This window comes from Dermacentor albipictus, chromosome 1 (assembly GCF_038994185.2).
Source record: "Dermacentor albipictus isolate Rhodes 1998 colony chromosome 1, USDA_Dalb.pri_finalv2, whole genome shotgun sequence".
NCBI lineage: Eukaryota > Metazoa > Arthropoda > Arachnida > Ixodida > Ixodidae > Dermacentor > Dermacentor albipictus.
The window spans coordinates 208,401,252-208,429,225 of NC_091821.1; the positions used below are offsets into that span (position 1 = coordinate 208,401,252).

Consider the following 27,974-nt stretch of genomic DNA (forward strand, 5'->3'; position numbering starts at 1 on the left):
TCACGGTCACACAACACACAACTTTATTACAAAATGTGACAAATAAAAAAAAGGCTCTTGAGGAAATAAAAAAAAAAAAGAAATGGTCCTTGAGGAAATGCTAGAAACCCTTAGTCTTCCTGAGCCGGCTCATCATCTGCAAATGAAATGCAAACAGTTCTATAAGCAATCAAACATTTTTCTACAATAATGACCAAGCATCATACATTAGTTTCTTGACTCTATGGTGCTCTGAATTTCTTCATAACACACCTTCCAAATTTTGTAACGCGCTTAACGCACAGCAACACATTAAAAGCTATTCAGCAAGCTATTTCAGGATGCAGAATGACATCCATCTTGCACAGTTATTTCTGCTTATTCAATGTATTCAGCCTAGCATAGAATTCTGAAGTAAAGCAGATTGTGTTTTATACAATCTTATAAGACAATTTTTGATGATGTATTACTACAAGCCAATAGGTGCTCACAAAATTGAAGTCAATGCTACAAGTTTGGCTTTACTTGAGTTGTGTAATACTTGTTGGGGGGCTAGTTGGTGCATGTTTCCAGAAGAGGGTTGTAGCGCCGAAAAAGACAACACACAGCATGCTATGTGTTGTCTTTAGCATGCGCCTGTCCCGTCTCGCTTGCTATGTGTTGTCTTTTTCAGCACTACAACCCTCTTCTGGTTTACTTAAGTTGTCTCTGCTAGTTCATACCACACAAAAGGTATGTGGAGTAGGAAACACTTGGGGACATAGCTCTTTCCTTGAGTGAAGTCTCTTACAGGTACACACAGGAGGTTGGTGTAGTTTCTGCTTACCAACACTAGCTCGCTAGTTATTTCACTCTAGCGAATATGAATGTACTCCCATGCCAATCCCATGGTTTTGAATTCACTTTTGGCTCTATCCAGTGGCTTAATCGGTATGCCACAAGAGACCGTACTGAAATGGCGAGTTTTTGCATAAAGCCACCAATTACACAGTTAATACGTAACAGCAGGCAGACAGCTCTTTTCCTCTACAGTATGAGGAACTCTTGTTCACCTACAGTGCATGCAAAAGTACATACACGAAATGTGTCCTAATTTGAATGGTAGGTCTCCACCTACACATCGTCACACAATATTATTGCCCATAACAGCATGCACTGAGATGTCAGTAACAGATTGCAGTTACAGGAGAAACAGCCAAGACCACAGTTGTAGATCTATTAGAACATGGTCATCACACACAATCGGCTTGGCAACACTACTACTACTGAGCCACGGGCTGTTGCCTCTAGTGATGTTCTCATTATTCCACCAAAATACAGACCTCACTTACTGCGCCCTTACTCTGCCATCAATGTCTTCCTCATATATATGTGGCAGATTCCTTGCTGCTTTGTCACTTGCAACTTCTACTTTGTGGCACTGAAGGTGCTGCCAAAGACAAGTATTTGTTGCAGCCTGCAAGAGCTACATGCATGACATATCTCCAAGGTCGACAGTGGTTGAACAAGAGATGTCTCTGGCTTAAGAGACATCCCTTGTTTGGACCCTCTTGATCATTTAAGAATCTCCATCTTACCCTGTACCATCTGTCTTGTTTGAACATACCTCCAGGGATATGTCATGTACAGGGTGGTCCTTTATGAAAGGGACCACGCGAGCGCATGGCCCGTGCTCTGGGGAGGCTGCTTGGAGCACCAGCAAAGGGCAACGAAGAGAAGCACGTCCACTTGTGGCGTCGTCTATTGGCGGCCAGAATAACCAAGATTGGCCAATAGGCAAGCACCTTCCAGAATTAGCTGGAACCCCCACCCCGCGCGACTGTTGCTCAAGGAGCGGGGCCTGCAGTGCAACGTCTACTGCTAGTAAACCGCGTTGGGTACGCAAGCGCACTGGAAACGTGGAAGTGCCAGCATATCCCCGGTAGTTATTAGGTACTCCTGGTGTAACTATATTAATGCGTAAGCATTCTGCGGCTACTTCCCTTGGACCTCTGAGGTATATATTGTTACAGGGTTAAAAACAGTCAGACGTATATTTACAGGATATTTACAGTAATTATAGCAGCTGACGAGATGGTAGACAGCGCGCGAAGTCCAGAGTGTCGTCTTCCGACCAAGCTGAAGACATCATCGTCAGCGCGTCACATTACCCCCGGCGGCTGAAGCACCGGCTCAGTGCTGGTTAAAAGGCGGTAGGAGTGATACAACTTAAGACGCGCGATGTGGACCACGTCGGAGCGATGCTGAGCCACGGTTGGCTCAAGAGGGGCAATTTTGTACGTGACATCAGTTACTTGATGCAAGACACGGTAAGGGCCAGAGTAGCGTGAAAGTAACTTCTCCGAGAGGCCAACGCGTCGTGACGGCGACCAAAGGAGAACCAGGGCGCCCGGTGTATAATATTCGTCACGATGGCGGGCGTCATATAAGTGCCGCTGATTGTCCTGCGATTCCACAAGTCGACATCGGGCAATATGGCATGCTTCTTGTGCTTTGAGTATGGCTTCACGGGCGTACTCGGATCTGGAATTCAGACTAGCAGGCAGAACGGTGCCGATAGGTAGCGTAGGGTCGCGGCCAAACAAGAGGAAGAATGGAGAGAAGTTTGCGGTATCATGGCGAGAAGAATTATAGGCGAAAGTAACGAACGGCAGCGCAACGTCCCAGTCGCGATGGTCATCGGGGACATACATAGACAGCATGTCAGTAAAGGTGCGGTTAAGGCGCTCGGTTAGACCGTTCGTTTGTGGATGGTAAGCAGTAGCAAGTTTGTGTTTAGTCGCGCACGAGTGTAGAATGTCATTGACAACTTTAGAAAGAAAGTAGCGGCCTCTGTCGGTGAAGATCTGTCGAGGGGCGCCATGGTGAAGGATCACGTTCTCTAGGAGGAAGTCGGCGACATCGGTTGCACAGCTTGTCGGAAGGGCCCGCGTAGTCAGTTGCTACAGCAATCCACTTGTTTACCGAAGCAAACGTAGGAAAAGGGCCTAAAAGATCAACACCTACATGGAAGAATGGTTCTGATGGTACGTCAAGTAGTTGAAGGCGACCAGCAGGGAGTGTGGTCGGCTTTTTGCGTCGTTGACAAACGTCACATGCAGCGGCATAACGGCAGACGTCACGGTATAGACCAGGCCAAAAAGAAGCGCCGACAAACGCAGTCATAAGTCCGTGACACGCCAAGGTGACCGGCAGTTGGTACATCATGAATCTGGGCGAGAACAGTCCGACACAGATGCTCAGGCACATCGAAGGGTCAGGCAGGGCCGTCCGGGCGCATATTAGAGCGATACAGTATACCATCTTGAAGTTCAAACATGCGAAGGGAATGTTCAGTGAGCCGTTTAATAAGGTCTTATAACGAATTGTCCTGATGTTGTTCGGTTCCAATATCGCGAAAAGCAGCCAGAGAGAGAACGGTGACAGGTATGCCGGCCACAGAAACGTCAGGAGGGTCGACAGGATGGCACGACAAGCAGTCTGCATCTTGATGTAATCGGCCAGTCTTGTATACAACTGAATAGTTGTATTCTTGAAGGCGCAGAGCCCAGCGGCCTAGGCGCCCTGAAGGATCTTTGAGGGATGAAAGCCAACACAGAGTGTGGTGATCAGTGATGACTGTGAATTGGTGGCCGTACAAATAGGGGCGGAATTTACCCACTGCCCAAATGAGAGCCAGACACTCGCATTCGGTTATAGAATAATTGCTCTCCACAGAGGAAAGAAGGCGGCTGGCGTAGGCAATAACACGTTCTCGCCCTTGTTGTTTCTGTGCCAAGATAGCACCAATACCGTGGCCACTGACATCAGTACGGACTTCTGTTGGAGCTGACGCATCAAAGTGAGTGAGAATGGGCGGGGACGTGAGCAGCCCAATCAGCTCGGTGAAAGCACCAGCTTGCTCAGGGCCCCAAATGAATGCGGTGTCTTTCTTGAGGAGCTGAGTGAGAGGGCGCGCAACGTTCGCAAAATTTCGGACAAACCGACGGAAGTAGGAGCAAAGGCCCAAGAAGCTGTGGACATCCTTGGCACATGTTGGCACGGGAAAGTCTTTCACTGCCCGTATTTTATTGTGATCAGGGCATATACCAGAAGAATCGATGAGATGCCCGAGCACAGAAATTTCAAACGACCAAAGTGGCACTTTGATGAATTGAGTTGTAGCCCCGCCTGATGGAAAACAGATAGGATCGTCAATAGGCGTTCGAGGTGCGTCGCAAAAGTCGGAGAAAAAACGATCACACCGTCCAGGTAACAGAGGCAGATGGACCACTTGAAATTATGTAGGAGGGCGTCCATCATTCGTTCAAATGTGGCCGGGGCATTACATAAACCGAACGGCATCACTTTGAACTGATACAGGCCATCAGGAGTAATAAAAGCTGTCTTCTCGCGGTCCATGTCATCGACGGCAATTTGCCAGTAGCTGGAGCGAAGGTTGATAGATGAAAAATATTGCGCTCCATGCAGGTAATCCAGGGCATCGTCAATGCGTGGTAATGGATAGACGTCCCTCTTTGTTACCTTGTTGAGGTGTCGATAATCAACGCAATATTGCCAACTGTTGTGCTTCTTTTTAACAAGTACAACAAGAGATGCCCATGAGCTGCAAGAAGGTTCGATGATGTATCGAGAAAGCATCTTGTCAACTTCATGTTGGATGATGTGTCGCTCAGTAGGCGAGACGCGGTAGGGTCGCCGATGGATCGGGCTCGCATCACCAGTGTTCATTCGACGTTTTACGACAGATGTTTGTGCTAGAGGGCGCTCTCTAAAGTCGAATATGTCTCAACATGAGGCAAAGAGGCAATGAAGTTCTTGAGCACGCTGGGGCGGAAGGTCGGGAGCAATTATTTTTGTTAGGGCATTCAAGTCTGAAGGGACAGGGGGCAAAGCAAGAGTTGAACACAAGGAGCTGTCATAAGTTAAAGCCGAAATGTGGTAGTCTCTGGCCGGCGTTATTTGCGCCAGCGATATTCCGCGCGGGAGTACTTGTGTACAAATTCCTAAGTTAAGAAGCGGAAGGCAGGACGTGTTGTCCAAAAAGGTAATGATGGTGTGAGGAAAAGCGACGTTGTGCGAGAGCAGGACAGCCAGATTAGGGGATATGATGTAGTCACCGTATGGTACAGGTGTAACGGGGAAGACAGCTATGTAGGCAACGGCACGGTGAGGGAGGCGAATATGCTCTGTGAAACATAGCCATGTCGGAGCACTATCGGGAGGGTCAATAGCAGCAGGTAGAGCGAGTTGCACAACGCTATCAGAACAGTCTATCAAAGCGGAATGTGCAGACAAAGTCAAGGCCCAGGATGAGGTCGTAAGGGCCAGGGCTCTAGAACGTAAAATAAAACAGAATTGTGATGTCCGGCAACACTCACGCGAGCCGGACACATGCCACTAACGGCTGCTGTTCCACCGTCGGCGACTCGGACCACAGGCGATGGGGCAGGATTGAGGACTTTCTTGAGACGATTCCAGTGCTGAGCATTCATCACAGATATGTGCGCGCCAGTGTGAATCAGAGCCGTAACAGGTACACCATCCACGTTCACTTTAATGAGGTTCCTATGTGCAGGCAAGGTCAGAAGAGGATTTTTGCGCCGGGTCGGTTTGGCAGCATAACCTCCAGGTGCTGCACCCGTTAGTTTTCCGGAAGGGTGCGCCGGAAGGAGCTAGGGGATGGTGATCGACGAGATGGGGGCGATCGGGAGAAGCGGCGACGTGGTGAAGGAGAGCAGCTAGAGCGGAAAGGAAGCGGAAAGGAATAAGTGTCGCCAGAATTTAGTGGCTGCGTTTGCGGGGGGAATCGAGGAGCAGCATGAGGGCCGTGGGATGTGAAAAAGGGCCAGGGGGTCGAATTCCACGAAGATCGGCAGTCACGTGAAATATGGCCGATACGGCCACAAGTGAAGCATATAGGCTTGTCGCCTGAAGTGTGCCATTCGGCCGGGTTGCGATACCGCGTTGGGGCATTCAGGTTGTGGGTGCGTATGACAGTGCTGGACGGAGTGTAGTCAGGCCGATTAACTGAGCAGACGCTGGTCAAGCCAACGTTGGCCAATTCTTGGCGCACGACGGACTGGACAGTCGCCTGGCAATTGTCGGGGCCATGGGGTGGGGTTGCGACAGGAGGTGTGGCTTCTATTTCACATCAGACAATGTGTAGGATGTCATCAGAGCGATTGGCCGAGGGCGGACTGCGGAGGTCTTCGCAGGTGGAAGTAGCAGCCGTGTTGGAAGGCGGGGAAATGGCTGGGCAATGCAGAGACTCTTGGCTTCTTCAAACCGCCAGCATTCTGTAATAATGGCTTGCACAGTGGAAGAATTCTTGAACACAAGGAGGTGGAAGGCATCATCTGCTATGCCCTTAATGACATGTGCGACTTCATCAGGTTCGGACACCTTTGGATCCACTTTGTGGCACAGAGCAAGCACGTCCTGGATGTACATGAGGTAGGATTCAGTGCATGTCTGGACACGCGAAGCGGTCTTTTTGGGCGGCGCGCTGACGTCCAACAGGCTTGCTGAACAAGTCCTTGAGCTTCTGTTTACAATTGTCCCAGTTGGTAAGTTCCTCCTCGTGGGTTTGAAACCAGACGCGTGCCGTGCCCGCGAGGTAAAATATCAAATTAGCGAGCATGATGGTCTGATCTCAGTGGTTGCTATCATTCACCCGCTCATACAGTTGAAGCCACCCTTCAACATCAGTGTCGTCGGTGACAGAAAAGGTTCCTGGGTCGCGGGCTTGCGCTAGAATGACGGTGGGCATGGGTGCCGACGAGCCCGAAGCATCTTCGCCTTGAGCTGTCATTGTAGATGCAGCCAAGGAGCACCCGCTGCGAAAATCAGTCTTGATAATGATCTCGCAACCTCCACCAAAACTGTTACAGGGTTAAAAACAGTCAGACGTATATTTAAAGGATATTTACAATAATTATAGCAGCTGACAAGATGGTAGATAGCGTGCGAAGTCCAGAGCGTCATCTTCTTCCGACCAAGCTGAAAACATAGTCAACGCGTCACAATATGAATGCCTTATGACTACGTATGAGTAATGAGATCTACGATCATGACTACATATAGTAGTGAATAGTGAGAGGTATAGGTGTAATTAAGGTTAATAAAGACTAAACAGATTAGTTACGATAAAATTAAGTATAATGATGATTAACTGAGGGTAATTAGGAATAGTCAGGCTAAATAACATCAACTTATGTTAAATTTTTTGACTAATCAAGAGTTACTAAGGGTAAATCAGCAGAGCCTAATCAATACTAATTAAGGGTACCTTGAGATTAGTTAGACCTAATTAAGTATTCTTAAAGTTTCATTACAGATACAAGCGTCTCCATCATAACTAACTAAAGCTAATTAAGCAAATGCCATCATTATAAAAATAACTAAGCCTGAATAAATAACGAAAGAATTATGTTTATTTACCTAAGCTAAAGTTTCACCTGAGTGCACTTCTCTGCTAAACTGCTCCGAATCAGGTGAGGTCTATTCACGCTAGGGTGGGAGTGGGCTGCCAGAGCTTTGTACTGCAATAAGGTACCCAGAAACAGTACTGGGGTTTTCAATGTGTGCATAAGCCTACCCCTAAATTTCAAGTTGGCCCACCCATAAATTTTAGGTGGTGCTCCCCCAAATTTTAAGTTTGCCCACCCCCAAATTTACGTTGGCCTACACCCAAATTTCAAGTTGGCCTACCCCTACTATAGGATTGCCCATGCATTTTCTGTGGACCCTCTGCATCTCTATGGTTATTCTCTCTAAACAATGTTTTTTTCAATTGTTCCTGATCATTTATAACGCTACCAATCATCTCCATTTACACTATTATAATGATTACATGTCATAACTTTGCACATTACGCATTTTTATGTGGATCCAAGGCATTAAACTTTTTGCGTGGCGGACAATCTTGCTGCGGTATGCGCCAAAGAATGCTTATGCATTAAAATACTCGGACAGTGTGTAATAATCAGCGGTAATATGTTAGTACTTCTACGTTTCCAGTGTGCTAGCAGCAGACGCTGCGTTGCAGGCCCCACCAGTTGCGCATCCAGCTGGCGTGGGAGGCAGTCCAGCAGCTGCTTGCCTATCAGCAGTGTCTGGTTATTCTGGCCACCAATAGATAAGACTACAAGCAGATGTGCTTCCCCTTGCTGCCTGTTGGTCGCACTCTCAGCAACCTCCACAGAGCACAGGTCATGCGCTAACATGTTCCCTTTCATAAAGGACCACCCTGTACACCCCACACTCTACGACTATGGTATGCTATGTGCAGCTTGGGGGTGAACCAATGGCTAGCGTGTACTGCTGCCAACTGCTTCTTGGTGCTGCTGCATGACGTTTAAGATCAATGGTGTCGGAAAACAAATTATTTCTTGTATTTGATTGTTTGGGAACAGAATCGCCATTTGATTCGGACCAACTTAGATTTTCGTAGGTGCAGCGGTGGCGTAGAGGTAGAACACCCGCCTCGCGTGCAAGAGGTCCGTGGTTCGAATCCCGGTGCCGGCAATTTTCCACCGGATTTAAAAAAAAAAATCCGCGTGTTGATAAAATTGCACAAACAGGCCTGGAGTGTGGCCTGATCCCGGTGACCAGAACCGGTAACGCACTCCCTCACCAGAGCAGGATTGGCCACCCTGGTGCAGTAATTGGCCACAACCTCCTGTATGAACACAACAATCAAACCCCGGCCCTCAGTCCCCAGCAGCTGCGAAGCAACTGACCACGGCGGCGGTCAGACCTGCAACGCAGCAGAGGGTGCTAAGAATCACTGGCTCCGGACAGGCCGCCAATGGAATATGAACCTGGCAACGTTTAACGCTAGAGCGTTATCTAGTGAGGCGAGTCTAGCAGTGCTATTGGAGGAATTAGAGGGCACTAAATGGGATATAATAGGGCTCAGTGAAGTTAGGAGGCCAAAAGAAGCATATACAGTGCTAAAAAGCGGGCACGTCCTGTGCTACAGGGGCTTAGCGGAGAGAAGAGAACTAGGAGTCGGATTCCTGATTAATAAGAATATAGCTGGTAACATACAGGAATTCTATAGCATTAACGAGAGGGTGGCAGGTCTTGTTGTGAAACTTAATAAGAGGTACAAAATGAAGATTGTACAAGTCTACGCCCCTACATCCAGCCATGATGACCAGGAAGTGGAAAGCTTCTATGAAGACGTGGAATCGGCGATGGGTAGAGTGAAAACTAAATACACTATACTAATGGGCGACTTTAATGCCAAGGTAGGCAAGAAGCAGGCTGGAGACAAGGCAGTGGGGGAATATGGCATAGGCGCTAGGAATAGCAGGGGAGAGCTATTAGTAGAGTTTGCGGAACATAATAATATGAGGATCATGAATACCTTCTTCCGCAAGCGGGATAGCCGAAAGTGGACGTGGAGGAGCCCGAACGGCGAGACTAGAAATGAAATAGACCTCATACTCTGCGCTAACCCTGGCATCATACAAGATGTGGACGTGCTCGGCAAAGTGCGCTGCAGTGACCACAGGATGGTAAGAACTCGAATTAGCCTAGACCTGAGGAGGGAACGGAAGAAACTAGTACATAAGAAGCCGATTAATGAGTTAGCGGTAAGAGGGAAAATAGAAGAATTCCAGATTAAGCTACAGAACAGGTATTCAGCTTTAACTCAGGAAGAGGACCTTAGTGTTGAAACAATGAACGGCAATCTTGTGGGCATCATTAAGGAGTGTGCAATGGAAATCGGTGGTAACTCCATTAGGCAGGATACCAGCAAACTATCGCAGGAGACGAAAGATCTGATCAAGAAACGCCAATGTATGAAAGCCTCTAACCCTACAGCTAGAATAGAACTGGCAGAACTTTCGTAGTCCACCATAAAGCAAGCAACAAAATCCCAATAAAGAAAGGCGTTAGGCAGGGAGATACGATCTCTCCAATGCTATTCACAGCATGTTTACAGGAGGTATTCAGAGACCTGGATTGGGAAGAATTGGGGATAAAAGTTAATGGAGAGTACCTTAGTAACTTGCGATTCGCTGATGATATTGCCTTGCTTAGTAACTCAGGGGACCAATTGCAATGCATGCTCACTGACCTGGAGAGGCAAAGCAGAAGAGTGGGTCTAAAAATTAATCTGCAGAAAACTAAAGTAATGTTTAACAGTCTCGGAAGAGAACAGCAATTTACAATAGGCAGCGAGGTACTGGAATTCGTAAGGGAATACACCTACTTGGGGCAGGTAGTGACGGCGGATCCGGAGCATGAGACGGAAATAATCAGGAGGATAAGAATGGGCTGGGGTGCGTTTGGCAGGCATTCTCAGATCATGAACAGCAGGTTACCATTATCCCTCAAGAGAAAAGTATATAATAGCTGTGTCTTACCAGTACTCACCTACGGGGCAGAAACCTGGAGGCTAACGAAAAGAGTTCTACTCAAATTGAGGACGACGCAACGAGCTATGGAAAGAAGAATGATAGGTGTAACGTTAAGGGATAAGAAAAGAGCAGATTGGGTCAGGGAACAAACGCGAGTTAATGACATCTTAGTTGAAATCAAGAAAAAGAAATGGGCATGGGCAGGGCATGTAATGAGGAGGGAAGACAACCGATGGTCATTAAGGGTTACGGACTGGATCCCAAGAGAAGGGAAGCGTAGCCGGGGGCGGCAGAAAGTTAGGTGGGCGGATGAGATTAAGAAGTTTGCAGGGACGGCGTGGCCCCAATTAGTACATGACCGGGGTTGTTGGAGAAATATGGGAGAGGCCTTTGCCCTGCAGTGGGCGTAACCAGGCTGATGATGAACTTAGATTATCAATTCTTTCTGGGAAGTCACAATGAAATGAAGAAGCATCTTATGTTTAGCACCAGAGCAACTGAAGTGCCATGACACAGCTTCTCACGGTTTGTTAACATATCTACACAAAGCAAACAGTAGATCAATCTAATTTCAGTGGCTCTACAGTTTAAGGGAATAAAGTTATAACAAATTTGAACAGTGCAGCCTGTGAAAGTAAAGACAACTATTGACCCTATAATGCCACGCATAATATATATGATCATATATATGATCAGGTGATCATGTTTAGGTTTTACAGAAATTGAACTACCACCTGTGGCTGATAGCATAATTATTATCCTTGAGCTGGATTATTCAAAGATATGGACATTACTAGCATGATAAGTTGAAACACATACAATTAATGGAAATGTACTAATTAATGTGTTAGTTACTTTACAGCACATATTGCAATTTACACATTGTAGTCAATGAGCTTGAAAGACGTATCCACATGAATCTTCAGGATTACAGGAGTTTTGAGATTAGTATTTCCCTAAGTGTGGGATGAAATACATTGGCGTTTCAGTTACTTTTGTGCTTCCATGCATAGATGAGCATTTTGTTAAATGAAAAAGTGAACAACAGTGCATTTCGCCAGCAAGTTCGATGGCACATATCTCCAAACTGGTGTCATTTTGGCAATTTATTCTGAACGAATACGCCTTGCGAACTCACCTGCCAGAATTCATAAATAGCCATAATGTAATTAAGAAGTTCATTAGAGAATTTGACATGACATGAACACATTGACAAAAAATTTTTAGAGTAGGCGCGACGATATTGTCAGTAGCGAACAATTGCATTTTTCTCCATTGCGCTTAAAGTGGATTTGTCTCTTTCATTAGAAAAAAAAAACTAGGTGAAGGGGTATTGCCTAAGTAAACACACATGCTGCATGAATCAGTATATAAAAAATATTTGTAATTGATGCAAATATGCTTTAAGCAAGTCATAGCTTATGAATCTTCACTGTGCATTCAATTTAAAAATTATTTAGATTTTGAAAAATTACACAAACACCATGCACTGGGGGGAGTCTGTGTTATGCAAAGAATTTTGCTGGTAGCTGGCTATCCAGCATCCTTTGAGGTTCTGAACACCATTACAAGATAGACTAACCTGTTTGTGTAGTCAAGCAATTGTGTTTGATGACAGTAGCAAGGCATCAACAATAGTATGACAGCCATGGCATAACCACTGATTTACTGTACTCTGGCAAAGAAATGTTACCACCTGTTCTGTTACGACCTGGGCAGATCCTAGAGACGCTAAATGCGGGGGACACTGGTGCGCTTTCACTTTTATAACACGGTTGCTATGTAACATGATGCACATGAAAGACAGTGGTAAGGCTGATAATTATTTTTCTGTACCATGAGCATGTGCTTTCGCTGTTTTAAGGTACTTCTCACAACATGATGCATCCACCAATTATCGCCAAATGCTAGTCGGCATTGATATGAGAGAAGTAAGCATACATCTGTAGCTTCATGGGTATTTGCTTCAGTGTCGGGAGACTCTGGTTCGAGCAGTTCTGGCCTCATTTCTGGCCTTGGCCAGAAATAAGACTAGACAGGGACCTATCCACCGCAATGTGCCTGGTTCACATCAACAATGAGTGGCATGCGTTGCACAACAGATCACCCCACAATATACAGCAATAAAATGCTTCCACCCACAAAATTAGAATAAAGCTTCCAACACAGCTAAGGTTTGAAGGACCCTTTTTTGTCACTAATGGTACTCACCATCACTGAAGACCAGGCTCAGGCCATTCAGCTGGTTCCTCAAGGAGCTGGTACTCACGTCTTCAAAGTACTCAGCATACATGTCAAACTCTATAAAAACAATATTTTTTAAAATATAAATTTCATGTAGGAACAGTTAGAGTTAACATACACCTAAGCACAAGCAATGGCTACAAAGGGAGACTCTTCCAGACTGACCAAGTGTTGGCCTATGCTAGTTCAACACCCAATAATGTGTATCAAGGTGCAATAAGTTGGCTGTACTCTCAGTTAAACAAGGTACTCCAAAACACCAGTCTAACCTAAGAGTGCATGATGGCACCGGAACTACGTTTTAGCGTGCAGCCCCGAATGGAGTGCTGAAGCTCATAGCCTTGGTTGTGCGCTATCATGAACCATAACCTCGTAGCCTTATCGCTATCCTGAACTGCCGTAAGGGAAACATGTCTCTGGCGTAAATCGTGCACCGAATGCCTGTGTCGCTGCATTGTCACTTTTTAAGGAAGCAGCACACTAGGATGAATGTGCCGTTCATTCACACGCAGCACATTTAAGAGCCTGCAATCGTGGCATGCAAGCAGCCATGTCACATGCTTTTTTTCGTATTTCTTAGGCTTTCCTTAGAACACAGAAAAAAATTGATTACATAATAAGCAGGAAATTAGAAAACGTTGAATTAGATATTTGCCAGAATGCTTTAGAACTTTACAATTTGATGTTTTGCACTAGAGTTAATACTTGCAAAGTTGTTTAACTAATCTTCATTAATTATGCAATTAAGCAGAACACAAAGTGTGACTTGTTCCATGCAATAGCCAACAACATGCATTAGGTTGCATTCTCTTACAGTGCTTTGGTATACTTTCAAACCTTGGCTAAAGTTAGCTGGGACACACCCTTTATAGGTCCTCCTAAAAAAATCACCATGATTCCTTACCAAAATTGGTGATGGGGAATGCATGCTCCACCACTTCCCTTTTTTAAGAGAACTGTGGCACTTGTAAAAACTAATACGTTATGAAAGAAGGTAAACCAAATTAATACTCCCACCAATTAGCATGAAAAAAGTTTGTGCAAGAAAAAAAAAAGCACGGCAGGTGTCTTCTCTAAAGCTCACTGGCATACAGTACAGTCGAACCTCATTATAACGAGGTCACACCTGACACAAAAATACCTTCGTTATATCTAGTATTCGTTATAAGCATATATTCACTTATCAGCGAGAAACATTTCATATTTACTTCGCTATATCCAATAATTCGTATATCCAATGTGCTTCTGCAGTAACATTAGGTCCTACAAGAGATTAAATTTCATTCGACATTTATTCACTCCAACGATAATCTAGTCTCTCAACTTTCAGGGTGTGAAAGATGCTGCAATGTGGCATAGTGGACTACTGTACACTTAAATCTCAAGTTAAATGTTTTCTCTCTTTCTACCACTAACAAGCACAGATGTAAACTAAGACAGAAAGGCACACCCCCATATGGAGTTGCACTGCGAGACTATAGCATGTCTCAGAACTAGATAATGGTTTGGGCACACGAAACACCATAATTTAATTTAATTTTTAAAGGTACAACCTCCATGAGATTAGTAGATCATAATTTCTCCTATTTTATGGTGACGTGCTGCACAGTAATGCATTCAAGTATGATGCACAATAACCTAACATCAATAATGTGAACATTATAAATTAGATAGCGAAGGCAACATGATGACCATGCTATAATGACCGAAATATATTGCAATTGACAACCAACTGACTACACAAACTTCAACATAAGCATTTTACTAAGCCAACATATTAAATATATTCACTTTTCTTTTAAGCTTCAATCAATTAAATAGCATATTCTAACGAAACAGTCTAAGTTATCGCAACTCTGTCCCTCATAATACCTACTATGCGGAGTATTCTTTACCCCTTCAATGAGACACAATGAGCTTTTTGTGACCTGTTGGATAAAAATTAAAATAAATTGAGTTTAATGTGCAGTGGGTTATGAGGGATGCCACAGTGGAGGGCTGCAGATTGACTTTGACCATTTGCGGTCCTTTAATGTGCACCTAAATCTAAGTACACAAGCATTTCTGCGTTTTTCCACCTTCAAAATGTGGCAGCCATGACTACCGAGTAAGCTACAAAGTTTTTCCTTGCTTAACTCACGTTTTAGGATATCTGTGTCCTCATCATCTGGGTAGTCGTTCCTCCAGTTATCCTCAGCATTGCTGTCAGTGTCCTCTCCATCACCAGCATCCAACCCAGGGTCAGAGTCATAAGCAAAGTCATGTTCCGGGGCAAATGCGTCCGGCGGACCGCAGCGGAAAAGACTAAATGAAGGGAAGTGAGAGATCAGTAGTAACTAAGGGTTAGTCTATTATAGAGCAGTAGGAGGGAGAAAAAATACATATATGCACCTTACTATACATAACTGCTTTGTTCTCACTACAATTTACTTCTTTATTTATTTACATGACACTGCAGGTCTGGGCGTTGCCAAAGCAGGTTGTACATCCCAAGTACTGCAGACTGGTACAATTGCGAGATGATACAGAATTGCATTCTGTTAATCAGTGTGCTTTAGAGATAAGTGTACTGACACAGATGTAAAAAAAAAACATTTTGGGGTTTTACATACCAAAACCACAATATGATTATGAGGCACACTGTAGTGGGGGACTCAGGGTTAATTTTGACCATCTGGGATTCTTTAACATGCACCGAATGCACATTACATGGGTGTGTTTGCCTTTCGCCCCCATGTAAGCATAGATGCCACAACAGTGAAAGCATAGTAAAATGGCAAAGTTGGGGCTATAACTCACTGCATAAGTATTATCAATATATAGCCACAGTAACATAAAAATGCTACAGGATAAACAGTGCAAAAAGACCTAATTTAGAGAGCACTGTAGATTCACTTGAAATTTTAAAATTCACCAACAATTACAATATTCCCTAATGCGAAATTTGAGCACAGTTCTATGTCTTTTCATTTTGCAATATATTGGCTGGCACGGACAATCTGTCTCGTGCGGCGTGTTGCAAATGGAGCGAAGTGTAGCGCAATCGCCTCACTGATCGGGAGATTGTGAGAGGAGACACATGAGTGAAGCATGGATGTGATTCACAGCAGCTGCTGCAGACAGACTTCCGCTCATACAGCTCTTTGTTTCCCTACAGACCATGCGCACTACTCTGGTGCCATCTCGTGCCCATTGTCGTCACAAAGTCCGTCTTGCACAGCACTAAGCTTTTCTTCTCATGCTTTCGCCATACCCTCCTCCTCTGCTGTCCGCCTCATGGTTCTGCTGGACCCTCCTCTGCTTTCTTTCTAGCACTCTCTTCGCTGTCGTTGTTTGTCACCTGTTGCTATGCTCCGCATTCACTTGCATCTTTCGCTGTGTGCTCGCTAAGTTACGAGGGACAACGCCAACTGCAGCAACGGGAGCCTAAGAGCTGCGGTCTAAAACACTTAACCCTTTAAGGGTCAATGACGTAAATATATGGTGCCGTCTGTACGTTTAAAAAGCGCGCCCATTTCTTAACTTTTTCTTTTCGGTCATGTGCTGCCACTATGTGGGAATACAGGGAATTTTTTTCGTGCGCCTCCCTCTCTTGGTTTTCGTTGCATGGTTTGTTTTAGCGCTAGTTCGCTCCCGCGCGTCTATATAGTACCGCCCGCGCACTGGCGTGCGTGCGGGCGGCGGTTCGGGTTTTGTTTTCACGGGCGGTTTCGGCTTCTTACGCTTGCAAAACTGATGGCTATCTCGTTACTAATCGCTCAAGGGGCGACCGCCTCTTTCTCGCTTGTTCAGTGCTCACAGAGATGTGCATAGGAAGGATGCCGCTGTGCATGCGTTTCCGCTTTTTTTTTTACACTCGCGATAACTAATTGCCTCTGGTTGGCGATAAGATGAAGATTAGCGGAAGTTTGTCACACATTTTGCTATTCTGACGGGTACACAACCACAAAGTTTTCTTGAGTGCGTGCACCTACGCAGTTCGATTATGCTATGGATGTTAGTCCATTAGTGCATTAGTGTTAGATATTAGTGCAAGAGCAGGAACATTTGAGTCCTGTGAAATATTCTCGTGTGCGCATTTTCAAGGCCTTGAACTATGTGTATAAAAATGCATCCAATTTTTAATTCTTATGTTTAGTTCCTTCTTTATTGTTGTTATTCATGAATGAAGAGTACATATTTTGCGTTGGTGACCAACGCAAAATATTTGTCTCTCACTTTGCGGTCAACCTAAAAAAATTGCGGTGAATTTTTTTCGAAATGAGTCGCCAAGAAGAATTGAAATCTACAATAAAAAAAAAATTGACCCTGGGCAGTCGCATATGTAGAAAAAAATCGACCCTCAAAGGGTTAACAAAACCTTCAGACACTATCTACAACACAGTACCTGAAAATACCATATTTGAATCCTATAATACAACCTTTGTCAGAAGAGTTCTATGACAGCTTGTAAAAAAATAATTTATACAAGCTAAGCACTCTAGGTATTGTTAAAGTACTGGTCCCCTCAGCTACATATGCACAGCTGTTAGCTTCTGGAGGTCCTGGGGCCAAGCAGAGAAAGCTTCATCTAGTATGCTCTTCAGCAGATTAGTTGCAGCAGTTTTGATTGCTGCCATATTTTATGACACTTCCCAAATTTGAAAGGCAATTTCACCCCGAGAAACACAAATCAATCACACGGGGACAAATTGGGTGAATATAGGGCATGTGGTAGAGCAGGGATATTGTGTACAGGCAGATATTTCTGGACTGATACAGCAGTGTGGGGCGTCGCATTTTGTGGGGCATCACATTGTTGTGCAACAAACAAACAAAGTCAAAAGTGCAGAGATAAGTCTTTAACTTCACTTGCCACAGTGGAGGGCCTCATTAAGTGACTCTGCTTTCGGTCTCATTCTATCAAGGAAAGTCTTTCATAAAGTTCTAGCAACCCTTGCCTCTGAATTTCTTTGAAAACCTTTAGCCATCACTTTCTTACAGCAAGCTCACTGGTTGCCCAACTTAAATGTCCAGGGATAATGACACAAAAGTATTCTAGATTTCTGGTAGGCCTTTGCCAGTAACATAAAACAGCTACTGGTGAGATTTCTTCTAGTTAACACAGGCCTGCTTTTGTGCCATGTAGAGATGGAATTATGGCGCCATCTAATAAAGAACATAGCTAATAAAGAACATTTGTATGGATTTGCCAATATCTCAGAACAACTTTTGTACTTCATAAAATCAAGGACTACTTCCGCTTGGTATGCTCGCCCAAACGTTCATGACGAGGCAAAGCAGAGCATCTGAAACAGCTTTTGAAGCCAGCTTTAGCTGAATCTCAACAAATGAGAGCATTACCAGGACTGTCCTTCCTGTACCTAACAGATAAGATCCTATTTCTCATGGCAAGTGATGGATGTCGAGCATGCTACTCAGAACAAACTCATTAAACGTTGAATGCCATTTGATATTGAAAATGGGAAATTACAATGACTGGCATTGATGTTTATACTCCATTAGTGACACTAACACTTCTTTGACACAATTTACCTGAATGCACCACACAATCTTTAATACACTGCTTACGTTATTGTTACCTAAAACTACTTTGTCACAAAATTCTCAGCCTTTTCCTGAGATATACCACCTCTATTTTACAAGTACAAGTCTGCACTTGGCTTTGGATTTTGTGTGCACTGAAGACTGATAATCAGAGGTAACAGTCTCTATGGGGCTGTTACGTCAAGTGTACTGAAGCTTGTCTGCAAGATCACATGTGAAAAAATGATGGCATTGCAGCCAGTGTGCTACTACAGTAAAGAACCCCCAAATTGAAACAGCATAAAATAACAAGCACACAAGAAAGTATACAAATGCTGACTCAGCTCAAGTTTTATAACAATAATCTGGCATATCTATGCCCAAAAGGCAAGTTCACTCGGACCCACCCATAAATCTGAGTGAGCTCAAGTGAGTCCTAGGGGGGCAAATTTGAACCTTGAGTGAATTGAGCTGCGGTTTGAATGTGGTAGTGTGTAGTATAGTACTAAGCACACTGAAGTGGGGCCACAATGAGTATGCAGAGCATTAAACTCACCAAAAACTCAACGTATGTGGATATTTTTTTGCCTATCACTGGACAAAAGTGGCACAAACAAGTTGAATACACAAATTTGAAACTGAAAGGGATAGAGGAGGGCTCCAGTTTAATTTTGATCAAGTGGATTTCTTTACTGGGCACCCAATGCTTATATAACCATGAGTGTTTTTGCATTCCTTCATCAACAGAAAGCTGCTACCATGGCTGGCAATCAACTCTGCAACATCACGCTCAACGGCAGAACATCATAGCCGCTCAGCCAATGCAACTAGTGATACACGCAATAAGGGATGCAAGAATGTAAAACATGATTTGAGTACTGCGTTCACAATCATTCTCAGCAGCTTCTCAGGGTGAAGTTCAAATTAAGCGAACAAAAAATTCAGAAAACTTAGAGCATTGACACAAAATTTCAGTTTAGAATTTTTAGCTGTTAGCCACCAACTCCATAATTGCAGTATGACAGCTCAATTCCTTGAAGGTGCAACAAAAATAAATAATAACGTCTTTTAATGAGACGAATTCAAAATGCACGACACATTTCCTGGCATTGAGCTTGTTTACAAGGGTAACCTCTGTATTTCACAAAAAGTTAGGGAGTAGGTAGGTCCTGCTGCATCAATGATATGTGCATGGGTGCAGTAGTCAAAGCCTCAGTGTGATTGGCTTGTCAAAAGCTTGAGACAATGTTTTACAGCAGCGACAGTGGAGACTAAGCTTATTACACCCTACAGTTTGTGACCACTCTCCTGATTATCATGACGTGCACAGAGAACTTGTAAACGAACCAGACACTGTAGTAATGGGGTCGGCAGCTGTCTGATAAAGCAAAAAAAGTGGGATGCCTACGAAGTTTTTGTCAGAAAAAATTTAACTGAAAACACCATAGCTGCAGACTACAGCATAGAACATAATACAGTTTGTCTTCAGTGCTAGCACCTTCTCCAATCCCACATTTTGTGGTCATTTAGAGGGCCACCACAGTGTTCTCTTAATTCTTTAATTAATAGGTGCCCTGAAAGCGGGGCATCGATTGATCAGCTAGCTAGTTCAACTAGCTACCAGTGTCAACTCAGTTTACGAAATACAAGCCGGGCAGAAAAGAGCAAAAAAATAAACTCAACTTCAGTGTAGTCCCCTAGGCACGCACCATAATATAGAAGATTTCACTGTTACATATACAAGTTTAGTAAACACACCCTGAATTCTATGCTGTGAACCCTAGGGTTGGTAGTGTTAATGAATGGTTAATTGATTAATCGATTAAATTTATCCTGCCAGACGATTAATTTTCATTGATGTCCACATTTTATTTGATTGACGTAATCGATTAAGGCATGTTCGATTGATTGTTTTCAAGAGTTTAACAGGACTAGTGCTAAAATTTTGAAATCGTACCGGAATGGCAGTGCGAAAGCTGCGACTCGGCAGCTGTAGTAGAGCCAGTGTCGACTGTTTTACCGAGTGTTGCTGGGCCGAACATTTCCCCTCTCTTCCACCACACTGCACACGCTGCCCGAAGTTGGAGGCTTGAAATACCTTCACAATTCAAGGCATACTATAGCAAGTTAGCAACCCAGATGTTGCTCATCGTCCTACTCCCAGTCCACTAAAGACGTGGCACAGCATGCGCGCTGGTTTGGAGCATGTATCTTTTATATAGCTATAGAGTTCATTTCGATCTCGGCCAATGCATAGCGTCTGAGCATCTATTCTAGCATGCATGTTGTGTGACCATTCAGAGAAGGTGTTTGTTTCCCCCCAAACATCCCAGCCAATTGACATTCCTTTGCTCTGTAGAAAAGAGCATGTGGTTTGTAATCCTAAACCAGTAATTTTCTTTTCCACTGTGCATGCTGCAATTTCTTGCACATTTCAGCTGAACTTCGAATTGGGATTTTGCCATTTTTTTTATTTCATTCGGCATTGACATTTTATAAAATACATTGTTTATCTTTTCAAAAGTTACTAGTGTTAACTATATTTAGTCTTTAACAAGCTAAAGATTATACTTCATCAAACATTTATACACTTGTGTTTCAAACTTGATTTCACCTTTAAGATAGGTTCCTACAAAAATTTATATTAATCACTTAATCGATAAAAAACCCTGCATCGAACCTAATTAATCGATTAAAGGCTAAAATGATAAATATTTCTTTATTAATTGTTATTTCTAATAAAAAAAATTAAGCGAACATCCCTAGTTGAGCCTGGGATACACATTAATTCTGCTTGCTTTCCATGGCTCAAGTATCTAATAAACTATGACAGTATAACACCTTAGCCGACACACTTTACCACAGGATTTGTCATACTTGCGGCAGCCATAGCAACCTAACCACATCAGAGCCTGTTCACTATATCATAAAATTAATGTTTTGAAGCTTAGCCAGTCTTAGCATTTCTATGGACTATGACACGTCATGGATGACAGCAAATCTGCATCCGCCAACATCATTTAAAAAAGGCAGACCAAGGCATGCATCAATCTACCAAAGTAATGGCTGAAGCAAAGAATGAGAGCCGATACTTTGATACTGCGAAACAAATTATATTGAACAGCCATATGCCTTGATACCTTCAAAGAATTCTGCATGCAAAAGACCTATATCACTCACCGAAACTCATCCTCCCCAATGAAGTTACAGTGGACATCATTGTAGTAGATGTCATAAACATAACTTTCGTCCACTTCTTCCTCCCTGGCAGCTTCACGGACCATAGGAACATTGTTGCATGCAATTTCTGATTTCTTCTTCTCTGGGTCTTCCTAATAATAGACCACAAAGATAAATATTACACTTTAAGAACCCTAAAAAATTGCAATAGTGATTGAAGCAAACATTATGACAAGATCTTATGTCTGCAGCCATTGAAATACTTATAGTAGATACTTATATTGAACAGCTCAGATATATAAGACTTGGATAATATAAGACAGTGTTAAGTCCCAAACATGTAAGCCCATTTAAATAATGTGTTAATTCCTCTAGACCATTTACGAGGCTTTCATTAGCATTAACAAGAAGCAGTCCTCCTTAGCAATAGTGGAAAGGAATGCCATGTGGATTTACTCTAGGGGCATGCAAACATTCAACTACAAATAAACTACGTGCTACATATCTTAGAGTTGAATACTTTGATACGAGCACATGAGAGCCACTAAACGCTAAACGACCCATAGCGTATAGCGTATGCTTGCTATTTCTCAGATTTAACGTTACCATCTCTGCACGATTTGCGTAGCTTGCGTGAAACATGGCGGCGGTACCAACTGCCCATTTCAAATTGAATTTGGCGTTGCATTTATAAAATTCACTTCGTTGTACACTCTTAAAATTACAGCCTTAGGGTCATATCTTGCCACACAACAATTGTCATCTGTCTTGTCTGCATTTCTTAAGGCTGCGAGCCTGGTATTTCCAAGTCACAAACAGCATGAGTGTTGTCAGCATGACAGAGCGTTCTCGACAGGAAAGTAGCGAGCGAGCACTTTTCAAAAAAGGAAATGCGAGCAAGACAGATGGCAACTACTGTTGTGTGGCAAATATACACCCCATAGATTGTACAGTTGTTGAAGAGTGTAGTACCAGCAGCAGCAGAGCAACGAAAAACACTATGTTGCTGAGTGAAAATCATGTCATGTGAAACATTAACATTGCGCTACTGTAAGACATTTCGGTTTGAAGGATATTGAAGAGAATTTTTTTTTTCTGTATGAGTAAATTCATCATCATCATCAGCCTGGTTACGCCCACTGCAGGGCAAAGGCCTCTCCCATACTTCTCCAACTACCTCGGTCATGTACTAATTGTGGCCATGCTGTCCCTGCAAACTTCTTAATCTAATCCGCCCACCTAACTTTCTACCGCCCCTTGCTACGCTTCCCTTCCCGTGGAATCCAGTCTGTAACCCTCAATGACCATCGGTTATCTTCCCTCCTCATTACATGTCCTGCCCATGCCCATTTCTTTTTCTTGATTTCAACTAATATGTGATCGACCCGTGTTTGTTCCCTCACCCAATCTGCTCTTTTCTTATCCCTTAATGTTACACCCATCATTCTTCTTTCCATAGCTCGTTGCGTCGTCCTCAATTTAAGTAGAACCCTTCTTGTAAGCCTCCAGGTTTCTGCCCTGTACGTGAGTACTGGTAAGACACAGCTGTTATACACTTTTCTCTTGAAGGACAATGGCAACCTGCTGTTCATGATCTGAGAATGCCTGCCAAACGCACCCGCACATTTCTCTATCACCTGATTGATAGTGTGAATATGGTCTATTATTGAGTAGCATTTACGGAATCCTGCCTGTTCCTTTGGTTGACAGAAGTCTAAGGTATTCCTGATTCTATTTGCGATTACCTTAGTAAATACATTGTAGGCAACGGACAGTAAGCTGATCAGTCTATAATTTTTCAAGTCTTTGGCGTCCCCTTTCTTATGGATTAGGATTATGTTAGCGTTCTTCCAAGATTCCAGTACGCTCGAGGTCATGAGGCATTGCATATACAGGGTGGCCAGTTTTTCTAGAACAATCTGCCCACCATCCTTCAACAAATCTGCTGTTACCTGATCCTCGCCAGCTACGTTCCCCCTTTGCATAGCTCCCAAGGCTTTACTTCTTCCACGTTACTTGTGGGATTTCAAATTCCTCTATACTATTCTCTCTTCTAGTATCATCGTGGGTGCCACTGGTACTGTATAAATCTCTATAAAACTCCTCAGCCACTTGAACTACCTCATCCATATTAGTAATGATATTGCCGGCTTGGTCTCTTAACGCATACATCTGATTCTTGCCTATTCCTAGTTTCTTCTTCACTGCTTTTAGGCTTCCTTCGTTCCTGAGAGCATGTTCAATTCTATCCATATTATACTTCCTTATGTCAGCTGTCTTACACTTGTTGATTAACTTCGAAAGTTCTGCCAGTTCTATTCTAGCTGTAGGGTTAGAGGCTTTCATACATTGGCGTTTCTTGATCAGATCTTTCGTCTCCTGCGATAGTTTACTGGTATCCTGTCTAACGGAGTTACCACCGACCTTTATTGCACACTCCTTAATGATTCCCATAAGATTGTCGTTCATTGCTTCAACACTAAGGTCCTCTTCCTGAGTTAAAGCCGAATACCTGTTCTGTACCTCGATCCGGAATTCTATTTTTCCTCTTACTGCTAACTCATTGATCGGCTTCCTACGTACCAGTTTCTTCCGTTCCCTCCCAAGTCTAGGCTAATTCGAGTTCTTACCATCCTACGGTCACTACAGCGCACCTTGCCGTGCACGTCTACATCTTGTATGATGCCAGGGTTACCGCAGAGTATAAAGTCTATTTCATTTCTAGTCTCGCCATTCAGGCTCCTCCACGTCCACTTTCGGCTATCCTGCTTGCGGAAGAACGTATTCATCATCTGCATATTATTCTATTCTGCAAACTCTACTAATAACTCTCCCCTGTTATTCCTAGAGCCTATACCATATTCCCCCACTGACTTGTCTCCAGCCTGCTTCTTGCCTACCCTGGCATTGAAGTCGTCCATCAGTATAGTGTATTTTGTAAATGAGTAAATTACCCTTCCACAATATCAAAAGCACCACTATTGCCATTATAAGACCCTTGGCAAGCCAGAAAAGGTACAATAACAAAAGACGGGCAGCAACACCTTGAAGTTCCTGGACCAACTCACTGTGACGTCATGGATGTTGAAAGAGTCTTCTAGGGCCCAGTTCACTTTTTAGCGGTAAAGATAGACTACATTGTGTCTAAAGCAGCCAACATGTGAACATGGCGAGTTTCGGTAACTTTTGTCGAGCCAATGCAGAAGAAATAAGAAAGAATACTTTGAAATCCGTGATGTCACAGCGACGTACCAGCATTGCGGATTTTGCGCGGGCAATTTCAAAAACTGAAACTTTGGCCTGCATTTATTTTTCTTATAACTAACCGATTACTTCGAAATTAACGACAAGAGAGTTTTCAAAGAACACTTTATCCCTCTAAACTGATTTAGTGTTTTGCTTTAGTGGTTTTTTTAATCTGTCAACAGCACACTTAATCAGCACTTTAATCTGTCAACACACTTTTTTAATCTTGTCAACAGCAAGGCAACCTTATGAACTTACATTTTCTTTTGTGTCATCGTCTTTTTCACTGTCTTCAGCAAACACGTCATAAAGCTGGAACAAGCTGTGGGTCGACTCACGCGGAGCCTCCAAGTTTTCATCGGTGACCTCTTCAGAGCAGACTTCAAGAATGGACCGGTGTTTCAGAAGCAACTGCAGGCGATTTTCTTTGCTGGATGAACGATGTTCATCTCTCAGTTTGGAGTGGATGTCCACCGAATGAACCTTAGGGTTCATCCTCCTACGCTTTGCTTCTTTAATTTGCTGGATTGCTGCATCCACATCACTCTGCACAAACACACATTCGACATTGTCACATTGTGCCAATGGACAGGTCACTGTGCAAAAAGCCAAGCAACACAACAGAGATCACCTATGCTAAAGTCAGTGCGATACATTTGGTCGTCTGCTTCAGTTAGTATACAACCTCGTTATGGCAGGCCCACACCTTCCACTGCAATTTGCCCGTGAGTGCGTTACTACAGCTGGCGGTTGTGTTATGACCTCTCTTGTGCCTTTGCTCAAATCCCACAATTTTGGGGATGTAGGGCCATACATGCAACCAAAACACTGTGCCTAGCCCAACTAACTACACGCACTATATTAGCACTTCCTGGACACAGTGAAACCGTTTTGACCACTTTTCAACTGTGCACACAACCTACGGAAACAGCAACAGTTTTTGCATTTTGTCTCAAGCTGCAGTGGCGGTGGGCATGCAAATTACATTAAGCTCACCTGCCGCAGTAGCCCAGTAGCTATGGTAATGTGCTGCTGAGCTCGAGGCTACGGGTTCAAGTACAGCAATGACGGCCACATTCTGACAGGGGCAAAATGCAAAAGCACTTGTGTACATAGGTTTATGTGCATGTTAAAGAACCCCAGGTAGCCAAATTAATTCGGAGTCCCCCACTACGGCATGCCTCATAATCAGATCAAGTAAAACCTCAGATTTTCTTTTTTTCATGCAGAGCTGTGTCGACCAAGAAGAGGTGCTCCACTGCAACACATGGAGAAGGAGCGATGACGTAGGGGAGCACATATTAAGCCAGTTAGCGTCCCTTAGTTAGTCACTCGAGGTGCGACCGTGCAATGAATTTGAACACTTCATTCCACGGGGCACCTCCAATCGCGATAAAGGCCAATCAGGATCAAATTTCTGGACTGCGATTGGCTCCTTTCGCCAGCTTGTGCAAATGATAACTGTGATCGAGAAAGCCAATCGCAATTAGCTGTGCAATGGCCCGTCTCATCACTGTCACTACAGACCGTGTGCAACTATTTTCAGCGACAGATTTTGGTGGGCGATCTGATGCTGTTATCACACCAGTGATGTGGCTTCCAATGGTTATCACAATTACGTGACAAAACCTGGCAGCACCCAGGCCGCACACTTAGATCTGAATTAGCTCTAGCTACTTGCTCTCTGTCTCGACAGGTGCCACCGAAAGCAACAAAAGTGCTTTAATTTCCAACTACCAGATGGTACTACAGCATTTAACACTGTAATAACTAGGGGTGTACAAATATTCAAAACTTTCAACAACGAATGAAATGGTTGCTATTTGAAAATCCAAATAGTTTTCACATGCTTTACATCATCCACTCAACATGATTAAAAATAAAATTAAAGCAAAAATACAATAACTTTAATCGCATCCGCAGTAGATGCTGTAGTGGACAGCATGCTGCGTCACTCAGTCAGCCTTTTCCGCTAAACACAATCACTTACAATAAAATGTTTTGACAAGCTATTCAGCAGTTTGGTACGATTTATAGATGCAGCACCTGTGTCGTATTATTGGATTAAATATTAATAGGCTTCATTGCAACATATTTTATGCAATAGTGGCACCCTCTGCTGCGACCACCCAAACGAAAGAAAAAAATGCCGTTTTTAATTTTACCATTGCCATAGATGGCGCACGCTTCCTATGGGTTGGAAAGGTATACGCAGGAATTAAATGGCCGAGAAGGCTGTCTTTCTTTATTTGCTTATTCCTACTTTTTCTTGCTTTTCTGTCTTCTTTTTTTTTATGCCAATTGAAACACCTCATCTGGACTAGCACACTGCATATAGCAGGGCTGATAGTACATGACCGCATACACCCCTAAGAGCCCCGAGTTCACGAACTGCTTAGTTAATTCTCCCTAAGCATAGTTCCCTTTGTGCATTCAATAAATCATGCTTTATAATGTGCAGTGTAATGACAAACTTTCCAATGTATCTAGATGTGAAGATTGATATTAATGGTGAGAAGGCAGCTACATTATTCGCTATATCATTCGGTCTAGAAAACTTCTACTCGCACCCCCAGTAATAACGCTTTCTCACTGGCGATAAAAACTGGATCTAATACCACTCGTGGTAAGTTTAATTTTTTTGCGGGCGTACAGCGGCACTTAATACCGTAACAATGGAAATTTGTTACTACTTTTAGCGATTTCAATATGGTCTCCCCCCTGGAATAAAACTGTTGCCTCGCACTAGAATGTTCTACATGTCTGATACATGTCTTAAATATCTTACACAAATCCACACCGCGACAGGGTCCACACGTCGCGTCGCTTGAGCAATGCGTGCTTAACGCGCGAGTAAGGTAAGAGATGCAGATAACTATATTGGCTTACTTACAGGGGTGTTAACGGTGCCGGCGTACTCAAAGGCGAAATTCTCGCCAGACTCGTTCTCATGGCTTGTTCTTGCTCTTTTTGTGGCCAGCACAATCGCACCTGAAGGATTCTCGTCCGCTTTACGTTTAATCCTAACGGCAGTCATCATCGCTGTCGAGGGAAGAAGCAAAATGACAAGCTGTCTTCAAGAAATTCGCTTCGAATATCGTGCATGTCTCCTGTAAAGCAACATAGCTAGGAATATAGAAAAATTCCGCGACTCACCTTGCTCAGCCATTATGACAACGGTGTCCGATCGAACGGGCTTTTAGACACAACACGCGCTTCGCGCGACTTCACGTCCTTCGTCGTTTTCGAGCATGATCTCGCACGAACGCACCTGGACATCAAAATGGTCAAAGCTCATTTCACGAGCAGTCGCACGCGCTCAAAGAACGCGATTTCACGTAATTTATCGTCTTCTATCATGACTTTGCACGCACGCGCCCGAACGCATCCATGCTTTCGTCGTTCGCTTCCGCAGGGCTCCCG

The 27,974-nt window shown here is 43.8% G+C and overlaps 1 protein-coding gene across 1 annotated transcript; it reads right to left on the reverse strand.

The window, feature by feature from the left end:
• On the reverse strand, window positions 1-27,973 carry fs(2)ltoPP43 (female sterile (2) ltoPP43). Its single transcript, XM_065438199.2, has 7 exons — window positions 27,708-27,973; window positions 27,445-27,593; window positions 24,810-25,097; window positions 21,306-21,457; window positions 14,740-14,903; window positions 12,567-12,656; window positions 1-136 (listed from the first exon to the last, which is right to left on the reverse strand). Exons 1-7 carry the CDS (start codon window positions 27,718-27,720, stop codon window positions 111-113), a joined length of 882 nt encoding a protein of 293 aa, XP_065294271.1. The 5' UTR covers window positions 27,721-27,973; the 3' UTR covers window positions 1-110.
• Window position 27,974: the final 1 nt, after the last annotated feature.